The following is a 14,397-nucleotide window of genomic DNA, read 5'->3' on the forward strand; positions in this document are numbered from 1 at the left end:
TCAACTTTGTTTTGTAAATTTCACTACAGGCAGTGACAGGCATAAATCGTCTATAAGGATGCATGAAAAAACTATTATACTCAATCAAATGAATTCACTTCCGACAGGGAAACAATTTCGTATTGGCACATAATAATCTAATCGACTCGCCCTGTATGTGTATACTTATCTGCGCTGCACTCAAAGTGTCCTTAAAGAAGTGTCTGCCGTGTATCTGATTGCTGTGGACCATTGCGATTTAGTGACATACTTCGGAATACATCCTCTCTTCACCAGGAATATGATAAATGTTACATACTGAAATTATTATAATTGACACACGTGATTATTGAACGTAAATTCAGATGTGGAGTTGTGTACACGGATATAAACAACAGAACAGACAACATTGTTGGTGGCCACAGCAAACAATTGTATTGGTAAGTAGTTTTCACATTAATCTCACTACGCTTATTTGCCTCACAAATATGTATAATGTTCGGTACATTTCCTGACTACTCGATTTACATGCACTGTCACTCAGGAATACTGATAACGTTCCGTTAAGTTCTGTAAGATGGTATGGACGTGAAGTGTCAATAAAAATTCAAAAGACCCTCTGTTTTTTCCTGTCTTGACCATGGAGCCAATCCTGACGTCTCTTCGTTCTGCGACCATGACCGTCAGCTGGACCTTCATTCGTTTGGAAAGGAGGAAAACCCTCTCTCCATCGCTCTCCGTCCCTGAAACCTCTACCCCTATGATCCTCATCAATATTTCTGCGGGTCCTTTTTGGCTCCCGCTGCCTCCTTGGGTGGTGCCTTACCTCTCTGTCACGGTCACACTCCGTGTTTCCAAGTGACTCTGGAGCTCTGCTCCACACATCCGGGTGACTTGAAGCCACTTCTGGCGGGTTAAACAGAGGCGGCTCTTCTGGACTGGTGAAGCCGCGGTTCCTCGGGTCTTCGTCTCTAAAAGTGATAACCCTACGATCCTCATTATTATATCTGCGAGTCTCAAATGGTTCCCACTGTCTCGGATGGTGCCTTTCTTCACTTTCACACTCCGGGCAACCAAGTGACTCTTGCACGCTGCCTCTAAGGACATGCCCTTGCGGACACTGTCTCCACACATCTAGGTGACTCGAAACCACTTCTGGGGGGTTGAACAGAGGCAGGTCTCGTGGGCGGGTGCAGCCGTAGCTCCTGTACAGACTGCCCAAGGACCGCTGAGCCGAGCGGAGCTGATTTTCGGTCAGTTGCTGGTCAAGAATTAATACTGCTTTAACTTCATCCAGCTGCGAGACGAGGTTGGGTTCTCTGGCACAGATCTCTAATAGTTCAATGAGCATGGTCTGTCGCCTCAGTTCATTCTGAACGTCAAGGATCTGCTGTTCCGTCACTAGATTGATGAAATTTCTGACCACAGTGTCTTTACTGTCATTTATACTAGTATCGAGCGCGTCCATAACGCCGTCAACAAACCCCTTGTAGCTAGCTTCACTTTCCGTCTTCAGATATTTGAACTTATCCATAAATGATTTCGTCAGTGTTAAATAATCTAGCAGAGGTGTCCGGGTACATAAGGCTCTGGCGTAATCCAAGGTGACTCTCCTACCCACCCGTCTCTTGACACTTCGCTTGGTTGACTTCTCAGTGTCTTCGGAATCAGCTCTGGGGGAAAGGTCTTGTAATATTTGATGTGCTCTTTGCATCACATTCGATATGTCCGCCTGCAATATCTTGAAAACGCTTTGCTGGCTCTGACGGAATGCGAAGAGTACGGAACCATAGCGACGAGTGATCCTTATAGGTTCTCCACATGTCGGGCATGATGGTACCTAGAAGTAATTGATTGAGATAAGAATCAAGAGGAATAGATACGAAATTCCGTGGTTGACGTTTCTCTCGTGTATCACAAGGATACAGACTACTCTAGCAGGGAAGCAAGGAACAGCAAGAACATTTACCCCCCCCCCCCCATCCATTCGCTGGCCTTTGATATGGCAATCAATTCATACACTTCAAACCTTCTTCGACAATCTGAACACATACTTTAAGTACATAAATGTATAATTGCTAGTGTATACGGTCATTGGGTTTACCTTCCCCTTTCCCTTTCAGACAATTCTCTGCTAACGGTCTTGCCATTTTGAGGATCTAACAGGTTTGTCGATACGGAAACCAAGGCCCATCTACAGCCTACAGTCTCCGCAAGGATCTGTGGCCATTGCGCAGGTCTTAATTATTTTTTTTTTCTTGGGGAGTGGATGCATATAACGGCAGGTGGCATCCACTAAGATGCAGTTTGACTTGCTGCAATAAAAGCAAAACAGAAACTATCGTTTCATGACAGAGACAATCAGATGATGTCCAAAACACGTCATCAGATCATGCTGATATATCAGTCTTCGGATTGCCATGCTGTGACGTCACTGTGGGATCTCATACTGAACCAACAAGCAAACAAAACAGGAAACTATAGCCTTATTGAAAACAGCCTGTTTAAACGAACATACCACTCAATTGTCATAAAGATATAGCCATGCACACAATTTCACTACTTCATCTTATCCCTATCATAAATATGTTGAAAGTCTCTCGTAAAAGTGTCAAATCTTCTTTCGTGACAACAGCTATATACTACCACCTTGCTTTGTTTGAATGTAACCAAACAAATTATGTGATTTATTATGTACATTTGAAAGAAAATACATGGATAAATACACACATAGTTTTATCACGTTTTTTTTTTTTGTTATTTTGCCTTTAAAAATAATCAAACTAGGCTCAAGACGTCAAATGTCACAACCTAAAGATATCGAATCTGATCAGATTTCGGCGTTGAAGTTTCACTAAATTAAGATAATCTTACCACAATCTTGACAAGTTCTCTCGGTGAAGAAAGTGGTTCTTGATTCTTGGTATATCCGAGGTGGTTGTCTAGCTGTGTCACATTAAACACATGTCCACAGTCTTGAAGTTGTATGTACCTTAAGCAGGAAAGGCGCAAACAAGAATATGAATGATGAAGGTAGCGTTTACTCGCTTCGAAGCATCGGCACCTACTCGATGAGCTGCAAATGACAGTTCTTTACCATTTTTGCAAGTGACCATTCTTTACCATTTTTTCATACAATATAAAAAAGCATAAAGACAATAGAAATTATGAACTACATAAAGAATATGAAATCAATCTTTCTTCTTCTTTGTTTCAAAAGCAAGTCGCAATATGAGCTTCAATCGACATTCGAAGAAAAAAAAACCTAATATTCCTTGACTCCAGTTACTGACAGTTGTTACCGTTAATGCACTCTATGTTGTTGTTTTTTTAGTCTCATTGCAGTGAATCAATGATTATTTTGAAAAAGCCTTGAGCATAATAAGTTCACGCCACCCTCGATTAATTCTGGATTGTCCTTCCCCTACTCCCTGGAAAGAAAAAAAAACCACACAAACACACATACTTACAGTTATGTAGATAAAACGACGGGAAAATACTGCATTCTGAAGTCCAGTACATTGAGTTTACTGATAGTTCTCCTTTCACTTAGATAAACTGTACTTCCTAAAGAAGATGTGAAACATTCCCATGATATTTTCTGGGTTTTTTTACCCGCATTGCAGGTCTGTTCCATAGTTGGCCATATGTTTACCATTTTACAAAATGACATGTAATCATCATAAAGTTTAAACATGTATTGTTGTTTAGATGTTTCAACACTTTATTTCAAGCTTACCGTGATGTATTGCAGCGTTCGTATCCAAGTGAGATTTGCTCCAAGTCAGCCTTGTCGCAGACTCGACACATCTTTGGGCAAACCTCTCCACACAGACCAATACATGGATGTCCACATTTGTTGTTCCTCTTGGGACATGGTTCATTGCACGGGGATATGTCACACCGTTCGAAGCACAGTTTAGGGCAACGGTCGTGTGGACATTTCCAGTCACAAAGTTTTATGCATGGATCACACTTTGTACTACAAGGATGGCCGCATTTGTCATGACGACATTTTTGTTGACACCTCTGCTGACATGGAAAGCATGGTCGCCCACACTTTTGTGAACATTTGTGCCCACAAATTAGCCTCCTCTCACAAGTTTCTGTGCACGGTAAGTGGAAACGTCCTCGTTTGCATTCCCCACATGTACCCTTGCAAGAGTGCCCACATAATAGTGTTGCGTCACACTTTAGGTAACATGCGCTGGGCTTGTCACAGCATTTGACGGTCACTGTGTGCTGACATGGCCAGTCATCACGGGTAATCATCTCTTCACACTTCTCAGTGCAAGGCATCCAGCATTTATCTCGGCATTTATGGCCACATGGAAGCACTTTCAGGCATTCTGAGGTGCACGGTATCTCTTCTGGATCCTTCCAACATTTAACTTTCTTTGAGTGACCACACGGAAGTTTCTTCGGTACAACTTGCTGACATTTACCAGCAGCGCAACATTCCTCTTCTAACTCGTGCCCACATGAGAGAAGCTTCCTTGTGACGAAGTAGCACTTCACATCCTGTATGTCAACATGGCATTCCAGATTGCATGTATGTCCGCAAGGGAAAGTTCTCTTCAATTTTTTGTTGCACACGATATTTACTGGATCTTTGTAGCACATCTCTTTACATATGTGCCCACACTTCAAAGTCTTCTGGACAAGTTTTGTGCATCTTCCGCGCTCACAGCATTTCTCTCTTCTGCTATGACCACATTCAAGTTGCCTCGTAACGATAACCTTACATTCCAAATGTAAATTGTCTGGATTTTGATGACAAGGGAGTATTCGTTTATGAGAACATTGAAGAGTTTTCTCAACATCCTCCTTACACACGATGTCAGAGCTGTCGCCGCAAGGTACTTTGCCAATGTGTGAACATGGCAATGTTTTTGACACAATGACAGGGCACTTAGAAGGACAGTTCTTGGAGCAAATTTTAGGGCAAGTGTGGTTATTAGAGCAGATGATCTTCGAGCAGGGCTCTCTGCAAACGTATGACTTATGTCGATTGTCAGTTGGGTGACATCTCTGTCTACAAACATGACCACAATCCAGTCGAGTGTCACATGGCTGCAGGCACCCTCCCCCTGGAACACTGTCGAAGTCCTCGGATGACTTGACGTCTGTCTGGATGTCAGGATGATTCTTACACTGCAACTTTAGTGAATTTCCGATACTGTCTGTTGATTGCAGATCCTGAAAGATATTTTTCCACAAGTCACTGTGTTTAGCAAGCATGGTGAAGTTACCAATGCAGAACATGCCTTTCTTCGCCCTTGACAAGGAGACACACAGCCGATTTGAGATTCCCAGAAAGCCAATCCTACCAACATCGTTACTCCTAACAAATGAAAGAAGTATGATTTCATTCTCTTCTCCTTGGTAATTGTCAATAGAAGTCACCTTCACCCCGAGAAACTTATCGCGCCCCATCAGTTGCTTGAACTGGAGAAGCTGACCTGTGTATGCTGTCAGAATGGTGATCTGATGTGTCTCATATCCCTGCTGAATGAGATAGTAGCAAAGAGCAACCAGGAACTTCGCTTCATGCAAATTGAAATGACTTTGAATGTCCTCAATACATTCCTCTGGCTGTGCGTGATCAATGAAGAACATATTTTTGGTTACACCTTGGATGTTCCCAAATTCCTTCACAGAGTCATGGTCATCAAGAACATCGTAGAAGTGTTTCCTCATGATGTCCGCAATCTGAGGGCGCATTCGATGTTGAAGTTGTAGCTGAGTGTACGGGAATCCGTTATTGATCAATCGTTCAAACAGGGAGATATCCAAATGATATTTCTTCGCCAGCATGTAGACGTTTGGCTTTGGTCTGAGTTGTTGATGGTCACCGATAAGAATGAGCTGTTGGCAAGAAGAATGAAGGGCAGTTATGATGTGAGCCTCAAGCACTTCAGCAGCTTCCTCAACAACCACAATCTTTGGTCTCACTCTTTGAAGCACTTGCTGATTGCTGGCAGCCGCAGTTGTGGTCATGCCAATGATGGTAGCGCCTCGGAGCACTTTTACCTTCTCTATGTCCTTGGCTTCCTCAAGTTCAAAACATAGTTGCCTGTATCGACTTTCACACCTCGGAAGGCGCATTTCAAGATCTGCTATATACCTGTTCAACCAAGTATGATACAGACCCCATCTCTGATTTGGGGACATTCGCCACACATCCCGTTTTGATAGTATGTACCTCAAATCGATCTTGTCTTTTCCTAGCATCTTTCTCTTGATGAAACGTTTCAATTTTGCATGTTTGTCATCTTCCAGCATATCGAGATCTAGAGCCAGAAAATGGGAGCCTTTAACTGATCTAGTCTCTTTAAACTCGACACCTTCATGAATCAATCGACGTTCTTCAATCTGGTCCCTTTCACATTCAATGTCTATGGAGACACTGCTGCCACTGTATTCTCCTACCCTCTGGGTCTCACTACCATACTCTTCTGTGCCTTTTCTCTTTCGTCTATCCGTTGTACGGTCTCTTCCCTTGTTCCAATCACTGTCTTTGTAGCAGTCGCCGAGGAGCCACTCTACCATCCAGGAGGCGACTTGTTTGCGATGCTTTAGTCGTAAAAGACTTCTGTAATGCTCGCGGGATATGACATCACGTAGTTCAAACTCTGCAACGATTCCCTTTCTGGCTCGTGTGAGTCTAAGTTCGGTTTCATCAAGCTTGGTTTTGGCATCTCGAACGTGTACTTCAAGCGACCTCCGTTGTTCCCAACATCCGCTCCTGCCAAGGAATTTTTTGAGGTTGAATCGCTTGAGATGTTCACTCTTGCTTCGACTGCCAACTCTTACGAGACCCTCCGAATGGAACTTTACAATACCTTCCAGAAATTGATCCAGGGCATGGTTTGTGTAACATACCAAAAGAATGGGACCAGGGTTGTCATTTGGGGACCACATACGTCTGTTTATCAGCAGGATATGCACAATCTTGAGACCAACGTAAGTCTTACCAGTTCCAGGTGGACCCTGAATAACAGAAAGTTCTGTAGTGAGAGCTTTCTTCACTGCTTCCAGCTGTGACGGGTCTAGGTTGACGTCAGTCACACGAGGCCAGGAATCATCTTTCATTACTGCAATACTACGCCCTGACACACCTGATCTTTTACGAGCCATGCCATGAAATAGTGGTGTTATGTCCATTTTAACATTCTTAGACATTTTCTTGGAATCTTCCCTGCTTCTTTCCTGAAGGTACATTGGGGCTCGTACCTCATTCTTGAGGTGAATGATGTATCTTGATAACGGCAAGGAAGAAGCTTCCATTCTCTGTAGTCCCAGGAGTACTGGACGATAAGCTTCGAAAAAGACGGTAGACTCTGCCATGACGAACGTCTTGCCCTGTAAGCAGGAGATGTCTTCTTGATCAACCAAGTGAATAGCTACACGCCCAGCCTCAAGTCCTTCTACATCTCTGTTAGCAACCGTTCCAAATAGAAAAGTCGCAAAGTTATCGTTGGAAAGAATGACTAGAGAACCATACATGAGACGCTTGGACGTTTGCCATCTAACTCTAAGCTTTTTGAAGGACAAGAAATGAGAAACTCCAGTGGAGTCATGACTCGACGAAATGTAACGCACTCCCTCATAGATTCTGACATCTTGGAGTCTGATCCTCTTCCCGGGGTGAGCTCGTTTGAAGGCTACATATTCTGATATTCCATTGCGCAAAGGGTATACAAAATCTTCCTTAAGAAGACGAAATTGTACGTCCAAATAGTGTTCTCCATCCGCATAAACACCTCTCGTGATATGTGGCCGAAGGAATGGTCGATACCCTGCCTGAAGTTCTCTCGTTGTAGGGAGAATGGCTTGCTGGCGAAAATCATCCGGTGGAGGGTGTTCGTGTACTAACTCCATTTGACGTTTACGGTCCTTCTCCTTTTCTAGGGCTTCAATTTGTTCAGATACGGTTTTTATCATTGGTTCGAGATTCTCGGAAATGTAAACAGTCGAAGACTCCTTTTTCAGTGCTTCTATGGCATCTCTGAGAAGGGTGAAGGAAACTTGAATATCTGTTGCTCGACTCGGTAGGCACTGTAGCATTGTTTTGAACACGATGAGTACGTCCGTAAGTAGAGTTTCAACTTCACTCTTGACTTCGTTAGTCAGGTTTCTCAGTTTGATGAGATGGGGCCCGAGATGTAATGTGAGCAGTTTAGAGTCAGCTACCATTGTTAGCAGGGTGATGACCGAGTGATCAGCACTTACAACGTCACAGACTGATGCCAAACTCCTCCAAAGTAACCTCTGTCTTTCGTCATCAATCCTAGGTTCGTTGATACTGACCTGGATTTCCTCTCTGCGTGCAAAAAGATATGCCAAAGCCAATGATGGCTCTTTCTGGAGAATATCCATCAACGATGAGGAACTGAGTGCTTGAAACCGTCCGATGCGCTGACATTCGGTTCTGAGTGAATATCACAAAAGTCATATTGTTCCCATAACATTTGTACAGCTCATACGCTGTAGGTTTGAACGTAAATCTTGTCTCATCGTATGAGACAGCCTTTTACATACGTAGAAGCTGTTAATCTTACGATACATATTTCTCATATTTTAAACAGTGTCCTTGACACTTTCCTGTAGCCGAAATGTTCTTATGTTGAGTGTACCGCATGGTTTCATCTAATTCGTTTGATTTCCCCATGAAAATATAATTATTTCTTGTCGGCAGGCAGGATACGAGATAGTACCATGCATGTGGTATCCATATGCAAAAGTAATGAGGAAGATGGTTGGATTTTCAATGAAAAATTCATATCATTATCACCCATAATACTTTGGCAAATATATGCATACAAATACATTTCTTATATCCACATACATTGTATGAATACTAGTATATCAAGGCTTAAAACAAAGCTTGATAATTTTGTCTATTGTGTATAGTTTATTAAAAGGGACTTCCGAATGATTCTTAGACTTTAGCAGTTGAACATCTGTATTTTGCTTATACTGGGTACAAAGTTTCAGATTTTTTTTTTTAGATTACCATGAGGATTAAGAACGTTTTCAAAATTAAAAAAAAAAATCACAATGAACCAGGATGATGACATAGCAGCTTCACATAAAAATGCATGATTTGATGCTTAAGGCAGCAGAACACGAGAAGAAAGCACACAAGATCTAAAACAGGTGAAATCATTAAGAGAGTGGTATGGTAATGGAATTACACTGTTACAGTACTGGAATATGAGAGCCCCCTACAGTTGCCCCGTGTCATTATCCCTGTTCAATGTTACTGTTTTGGGTTTTTCAGAGTATTGGTTTATCTACTCAAGGACCACAATGAATTTATGAATTTTTCAAATCTGTAGGCCCACATGGTACTATGGATTTATATATTACATGATGTAAAATTATGAAAATCATCATTAATTTCCCTTTGAAGTCGAACGAAAATCAAGGCGTTTTTACCCAGCGTTGCCAACAAGGTCAAATTGTGGTGTACGAATGAAGTGGATATTGAATTGGCTATAATGAAAGACATTAACAGCAAGGATATTTTATAGACATTATAATTGATGTACACGAATGTTCAACCCCCTTCCCCCACAAAAAACAAACTAACAAAACTCTTTCTCACAAGAACAAGAACAACAACAACAACAAAAAAAAAAAAAAAAAAAACACACACACACACACATACACCACAAATCTTAATCCGGAACATTGATGACAATTTTATTTTTCTGATAAGCGTATCACAATGTTTAACGGTTAAAACAATTTTTAGATTTTTTAGAATTTAACTTATGAAAGTTTGTAGAGAGTTTATTTCAGAAACTTGATATTTACCTGACTGATGCTGTCTCATTGTTTGTCTGATTACCAGCCGTAAGAGGGCTATGATCACTTGGGATAGACACAAATTGAACGCCCTCATCCTCCCGACATCCGTCATCTCCAGAGTCGATGGGAATGTGTCGCCTTCCTCTCTGTACCCCTTCTTCATCCTGTCCGCTCTCATCACCCCAACACATTGTCCTCTTTGCGTCTATTTCATCTTCAGCGTTGGCCATGGTTGCTAGTTGGAAAGTGTGGAAAATAATGATCAGAATTTGGCTTTGATTTGTTTTGTTTCTGTTTTGCTTCTGTTTTTAGGAGGGGGTGGGGAGGGCGATGGAAGGATCGTTCGAACCCAACAACCATTAACTCTGGTTAAAGGGATCCCTAAACCATTAAATAACACCAGTAATGGTACTCAGTGTTAGGCATGTTGGCTGCTTGAACAAATGTAGCAGCTTTTCCCATACGCCTTGTGCTTAAGGGAATATCCTCTTCGTAGCTTCAGTGCACATGAAACGACTAGCTGAATGATGACGATTTGATATGTATAGAGAAATATACTGCCAACTTAAACATGGAACATTCGTACCTCGTTGTTGTTGTTTTTTGTACACAATATGCCAGGGGAAAGACAAAGTCAAATCTCTTTGAATTATTTGTTCATAATAATTTTTCTTTTGTTATCAAATTGTTTTGTACAACTATATCGTATCAACCACTATTTGGATATCATTACTATTCACTTTTATACTTATTTGCAAGGTCAAATTCACGTCATGAACCAAAACATGAAAACTTAACAAAAACCTATAGAAGGGAAATGACATTCCTCTTAAAAAATTTCCCACATACAGACATAACTGTTATTACAAAAGTTGTTGTATTCATAGGGATCCATTAACATCAATTCTGTATTTTCTTTTCTTTTAACATTTGATAAATCTCTTTATAGTAATACACACAAATAATAATGACACATAATCATTATCTTGCCCAGCCAAAGATCGCTTCGCAGATGAAATTGTACAGATAACGGGTTTCCCCCATGGTCATGCTGGTCTTATTTCCGCTTTGTTTTTAAAGGAGGAAGCTTTATTCGGAGTAACGGCATGCAATCGTAGTCAAAGAAATGGAAGGCCAATTCCAGACTGTCCGAAGTGTATAAAGTAGCCGTGTTTTGTTTTGTTTCTATGGCGCGTTTTTTTCCAGTTTGATTATTGAACTCTGTGTCAAAGAGTTGGTTGCATGAATGCATGAAAGATTTGGTCTCAAGCTCTTTTCAGTCGCTTCATCATCTCGAGTGACAGCTAAATAAATGACTGCGTGCGTAATATATATGCATGCATATGTACATCGTTTATTTTGATCAAAGCAAACTTGAGTCTTGAAAGCATAAAATGGGGATTAATTATCCGATTATATAAGGGATGCTTCACTGTCACCTGTATTGTATTTGATGTATAAACACCCTGGTGTATACACACTTAAATATAAAATGGCGCAAAATGCATTCATTCATAGCGGAGCTCGAAGTGTGTGACTTCAGACGCATCAGTTAAGTTTTTATTCGCTCACTGATACTAGAGATTTCACATTAGAGACTTCATTGTATGATAACTTTTAGATTCTTTGTGACATCAACATGGATTACTTATAGATCAACTTACAAAGCGTCATGTACACAACTTGTCGTTAGCTGTGTATATAAGGTTATCTGGACTATACTGGTATGGTTACAATCAACAACAAATAGCGGCCTATATCAATGTTTATTAGACATAAAGTGTGAAACTTTCAAATTAGCGTGAACGATATATGAAATGCACTTGTAGTAAAATCTTAATGGCATCAAAATCCGTCATCAAGGATCAAAATAAAGTCTAAAGAGATGGTGAAATGCATTGAAATGTTTTAAACACATATTTTTAACACCTCATTAGAGCCACGAACCAGACAGGATCAGAACAAATATAGACTATTGTATTTAAATTAAATTAAACACGATGGAATATCATTTGGCACTACATTGAATTTGAGGACCTGAGTCAAATTGAATCAAACGAACAGAGCATTAAAACCTGATTTAGAATAAGTAGCTACACATCATGATTTACTTTAATAGATTTTCATTTGTCATGAAATGTCGACAATTCTGTTCATTTATTTCATTAAATTATGTCAATCTCTTGCATTTTTTTTTTGATCAGTCCAAGTAATGACACTTGATACGAAGACACTTGCTCCGTGAAGAAGTTTAATTTATATTTTCTAAATATTTTTTGACTCGGATTTCTTGAAGCCTCCTATACCTACCGAAATGACGTCGGGGAAAGAAATTAATTATGCCAGAATAGTAAAAACTGATAGCAAATGAAGATATTATATGAACTTTGCAAATTCGCGACACAAACGATGTATATAGTTACTACAGTGTAGAAGAAATTCTTCTAATGGCAAAGGTGCGGTGCCGTGGGCTATCGAGGTAGGGCTGTTCTTTGGGATCTCGTCAAAATAAGTACGGTATGTCCTTTGAACATATGGATCAAGAGCTATTACTGACATGACTACCCTTGCGAGTAATAGACAATAGCATGAAAAAAAAAATGTTGGTGTGCGAAAGAGTGTTGGATCCACAAGGGTAGATCCAGACATACACGGACGAATTGCATATCTTATTTTGTCATCGTAACGAAATTGCCATCACCATTCTCGCCTGCAGTGACATGAATATAAACAAACGACAAATGCCGATAAGAATGAAAAAGAAGTGACTGAGTACGAGATTACAGACATACCTACATGATATTCCACTTCACCACCTGTAGTTGTCGGGCCTCCTTTTCAATTCAATTCAATTCAATTCAATCATAGTTTATTTCCAATCAACGAAAATCAAAAACATAGTACAATGTATACATGTCATTAAATGATATTGTTCAAACGCTTGCAAAAGATTCATGTAATATACGAGACAAATCGTCGGCGTTTTCACGAACCGACGCTATTTCGTTTTTGAGCGAAAATGCAGTTCTGAGAAAATCGCGTTTAAAGATCTCACAAGTTTTAGACAATGTTTTCAATGACTTTTCCTGTCTTGTGTGTGAAAATTTTGACAGGGTGATGAGAGTGGAAGTTGTTCTTCCTATCCATAGTGTAATTTTAGTGTGAATTCAAAAAATTTACGATATTTCTGTCTTCAAACTCACTGCGTCGGTTCGTAAATCCATCGTTTCTTGCGCGCACCATAGGTTATGTACTTAAGCGCGGGTCTCACGAACCGACGTAAGTTGTATTACGCCGGTTCGTGAGACCCGCGCTGTAGGGCCTGTACAATAGGTAACGTGCAATACGCGTGTATTTACGAACCGTCGCTATTTCATTTTCGTATGTGTTTACATACAAATACTATTAGGGCTATACCTGCTTATCAACAATAACCTTATTAATTGAAATTAATTGTCATGTAATGATTGTTGTGATGATTACAATACATTTAGTGATAATTAAGATGATAATACAAGCCAGTTTCTCTTAATTGTTCTAAAAAGAGTGTTGTCATTGTTTTCATCTTCATTTAGTACACGCATGTATTGTTATTATAGCTGTGGTTGATCGTTCCAAAGATTTCTTTGCCCCCCCCTTTTTTTGTGGATATATTATTATTTAACACTTTTGCATTTGGACATCTATCATTTGGTAATACATGTATTCGGTATACTGTGTTTCATATTTTTTACTTTTTACTGTTTTTTTTTTACTTAATTAACTTACTTTTTCATTTTTTCACATTATCTTTAATTCAAATTCAGTTCACTTCTTTCATAATAATTATGAATGTTTGTTCTAAGATGAAGGATACCGCTAAATCTTGGGAAAAAGACGTGCCAGTCAATAATAATTACTTGTATTTACTCATCTTTCATACTCATGCATGCACTCTGTTATTTCTTTCTCTGAAATAATATATTAATTTCTTTATTTCTTATTATTCCACATATTTGTGACATTTACTTTGTCACAATTTTTATCAGTGTCATTATTGTCATTTGGCTCGCATGCGAATTCACTCATAATTCCTCATTTTCCATCTTTCTCTTTCCTGCTCAACAGATTCTATGATAGCTGCACCTGATCATATAAAAACATAAACTCATCCTGCATGCACTCTTCGAAACTGATAAACTCCTAAAAATACATGAATATCGACACTATCAGAATTTCAAGCTTCATTTTAAATATATAATAATGGTCATGTTTTATTATGCCTTTTGCAGCAATATATTGAAGAGGTACATTATGTAATCGAAGAAACATAGGTCCTCAATAGAATATCAAATTTGAATTATTCAGAGATGAGTAATGACAATGGGAAGGATAACAATTGTGGAAGAGCTCCATAAACCAATACATATCTAATGGCAAATGGAGATGGAATCAAGATTCAAGAATATGTGTAATTCAAGTTCATTATTATATCAGTTCTTGTGTGTTCACAAAAAGAGGAACACAGTTCGAACATGCACACCAAATCTTACATCGTACATTTACATCTATAGAGTGCGGACGGAACATATACAAGAGAAAGAATAACATTCTCAAATT

At 39.7% G+C, this 14,397-nt stretch overlaps 2 protein-coding genes across 2 annotated transcripts; both read right to left on the reverse strand.

The window, feature by feature from the left end:
* Window positions 1-278: 278 nt before the first annotated feature.
* LOC139715286 (NFX1-type zinc finger-containing protein 1-like) lies at window positions 279-4,825 on the reverse strand. The gene is made up of 3 exons (XM_071626862.1): window positions 3,719-4,825; window positions 2,854-2,971; window positions 279-1,819 (listed from the first exon to the last, which is right to left on the reverse strand). Exons 1-3 carry the CDS (start codon window positions 4,600-4,602, stop codon window positions 587-589), a joined length of 2,235 nt encoding a protein of 744 aa, XP_071482963.1. The 5' UTR covers window positions 4,603-4,825; the 3' UTR covers window positions 279-586.
* LOC139715278 (NFX1-type zinc finger-containing protein 1-like) lies at window positions 4,626-10,118 on the reverse strand. Its single transcript, XM_071626857.1, has 3 exons — window positions 9,805-10,118; window positions 4,975-8,413; window positions 4,626-4,742 (listed from the first exon to the last, which is right to left on the reverse strand). The coding sequence occupies exons 1-3, from the start codon at window positions 10,026-10,028 to the stop codon at window positions 4,626-4,628; spliced, it is 3,780 nt and encodes a 1,259-aa protein (XP_071482958.1). The 5' UTR covers window positions 10,029-10,118.
* Between the last annotated feature and the right edge of the window lie 4,279 nt (window positions 10,119-14,397).

Source organism: Diadema antillarum, unplaced genomic scaffold (assembly GCF_040938485.1).
Source record: "Diadema antillarum isolate AM-2024a unplaced genomic scaffold, OU_Dant_1.0 seq00003223_RagTag, whole genome shotgun sequence".
Taxonomy (NCBI): Eukaryota; Metazoa; Echinodermata; class Echinoidea; order Diadematoida; family Diadematidae; genus Diadema; species Diadema antillarum.

Bases quoted from the DNA above. Each gene is read 5' to 3' on its own strand.
- LOC139715286 (XM_071626862.1), bottom strand. From the start codon at position 4,602: ATGTGCTACAAAGATCCAGTAAATATCGTGTGCAACAAAAAATTGAAG. The intron at 2,972-3,718 runs GTAAGCTTGAAA...TTCCTGCTTAAG, and splicing joins GAACGCTGCAATACATCACG to GTACATACAACTTCAAGACT. The intron at 1,820-2,853 runs GTAAGATTATCT...AATTACTTCTAG, and splicing joins GAGAACTTGTCAAGATTGTG to GTACCATCATGCCCGACATG.
- LOC139715278 (XM_071626857.1), bottom strand. From the start codon at position 10,028: ATGGCCAACGCTGAAGATGAAATAGACGCAAAGAGGACAATGTGTTGG. The intron at 8,414-9,804 runs GTAAATATCAAG...ATATTCACTCAG, and splicing joins AATGAGACAGCATCAGTCAG to AACCGAATGTCAGCGCATCG. The intron at 4,743-4,974 runs GTTTGCAGAGAG...ATCAAAATCCAG, and splicing joins ACAATCGACATAAGTCATAC to ACAATTTACATTTGGAATGT.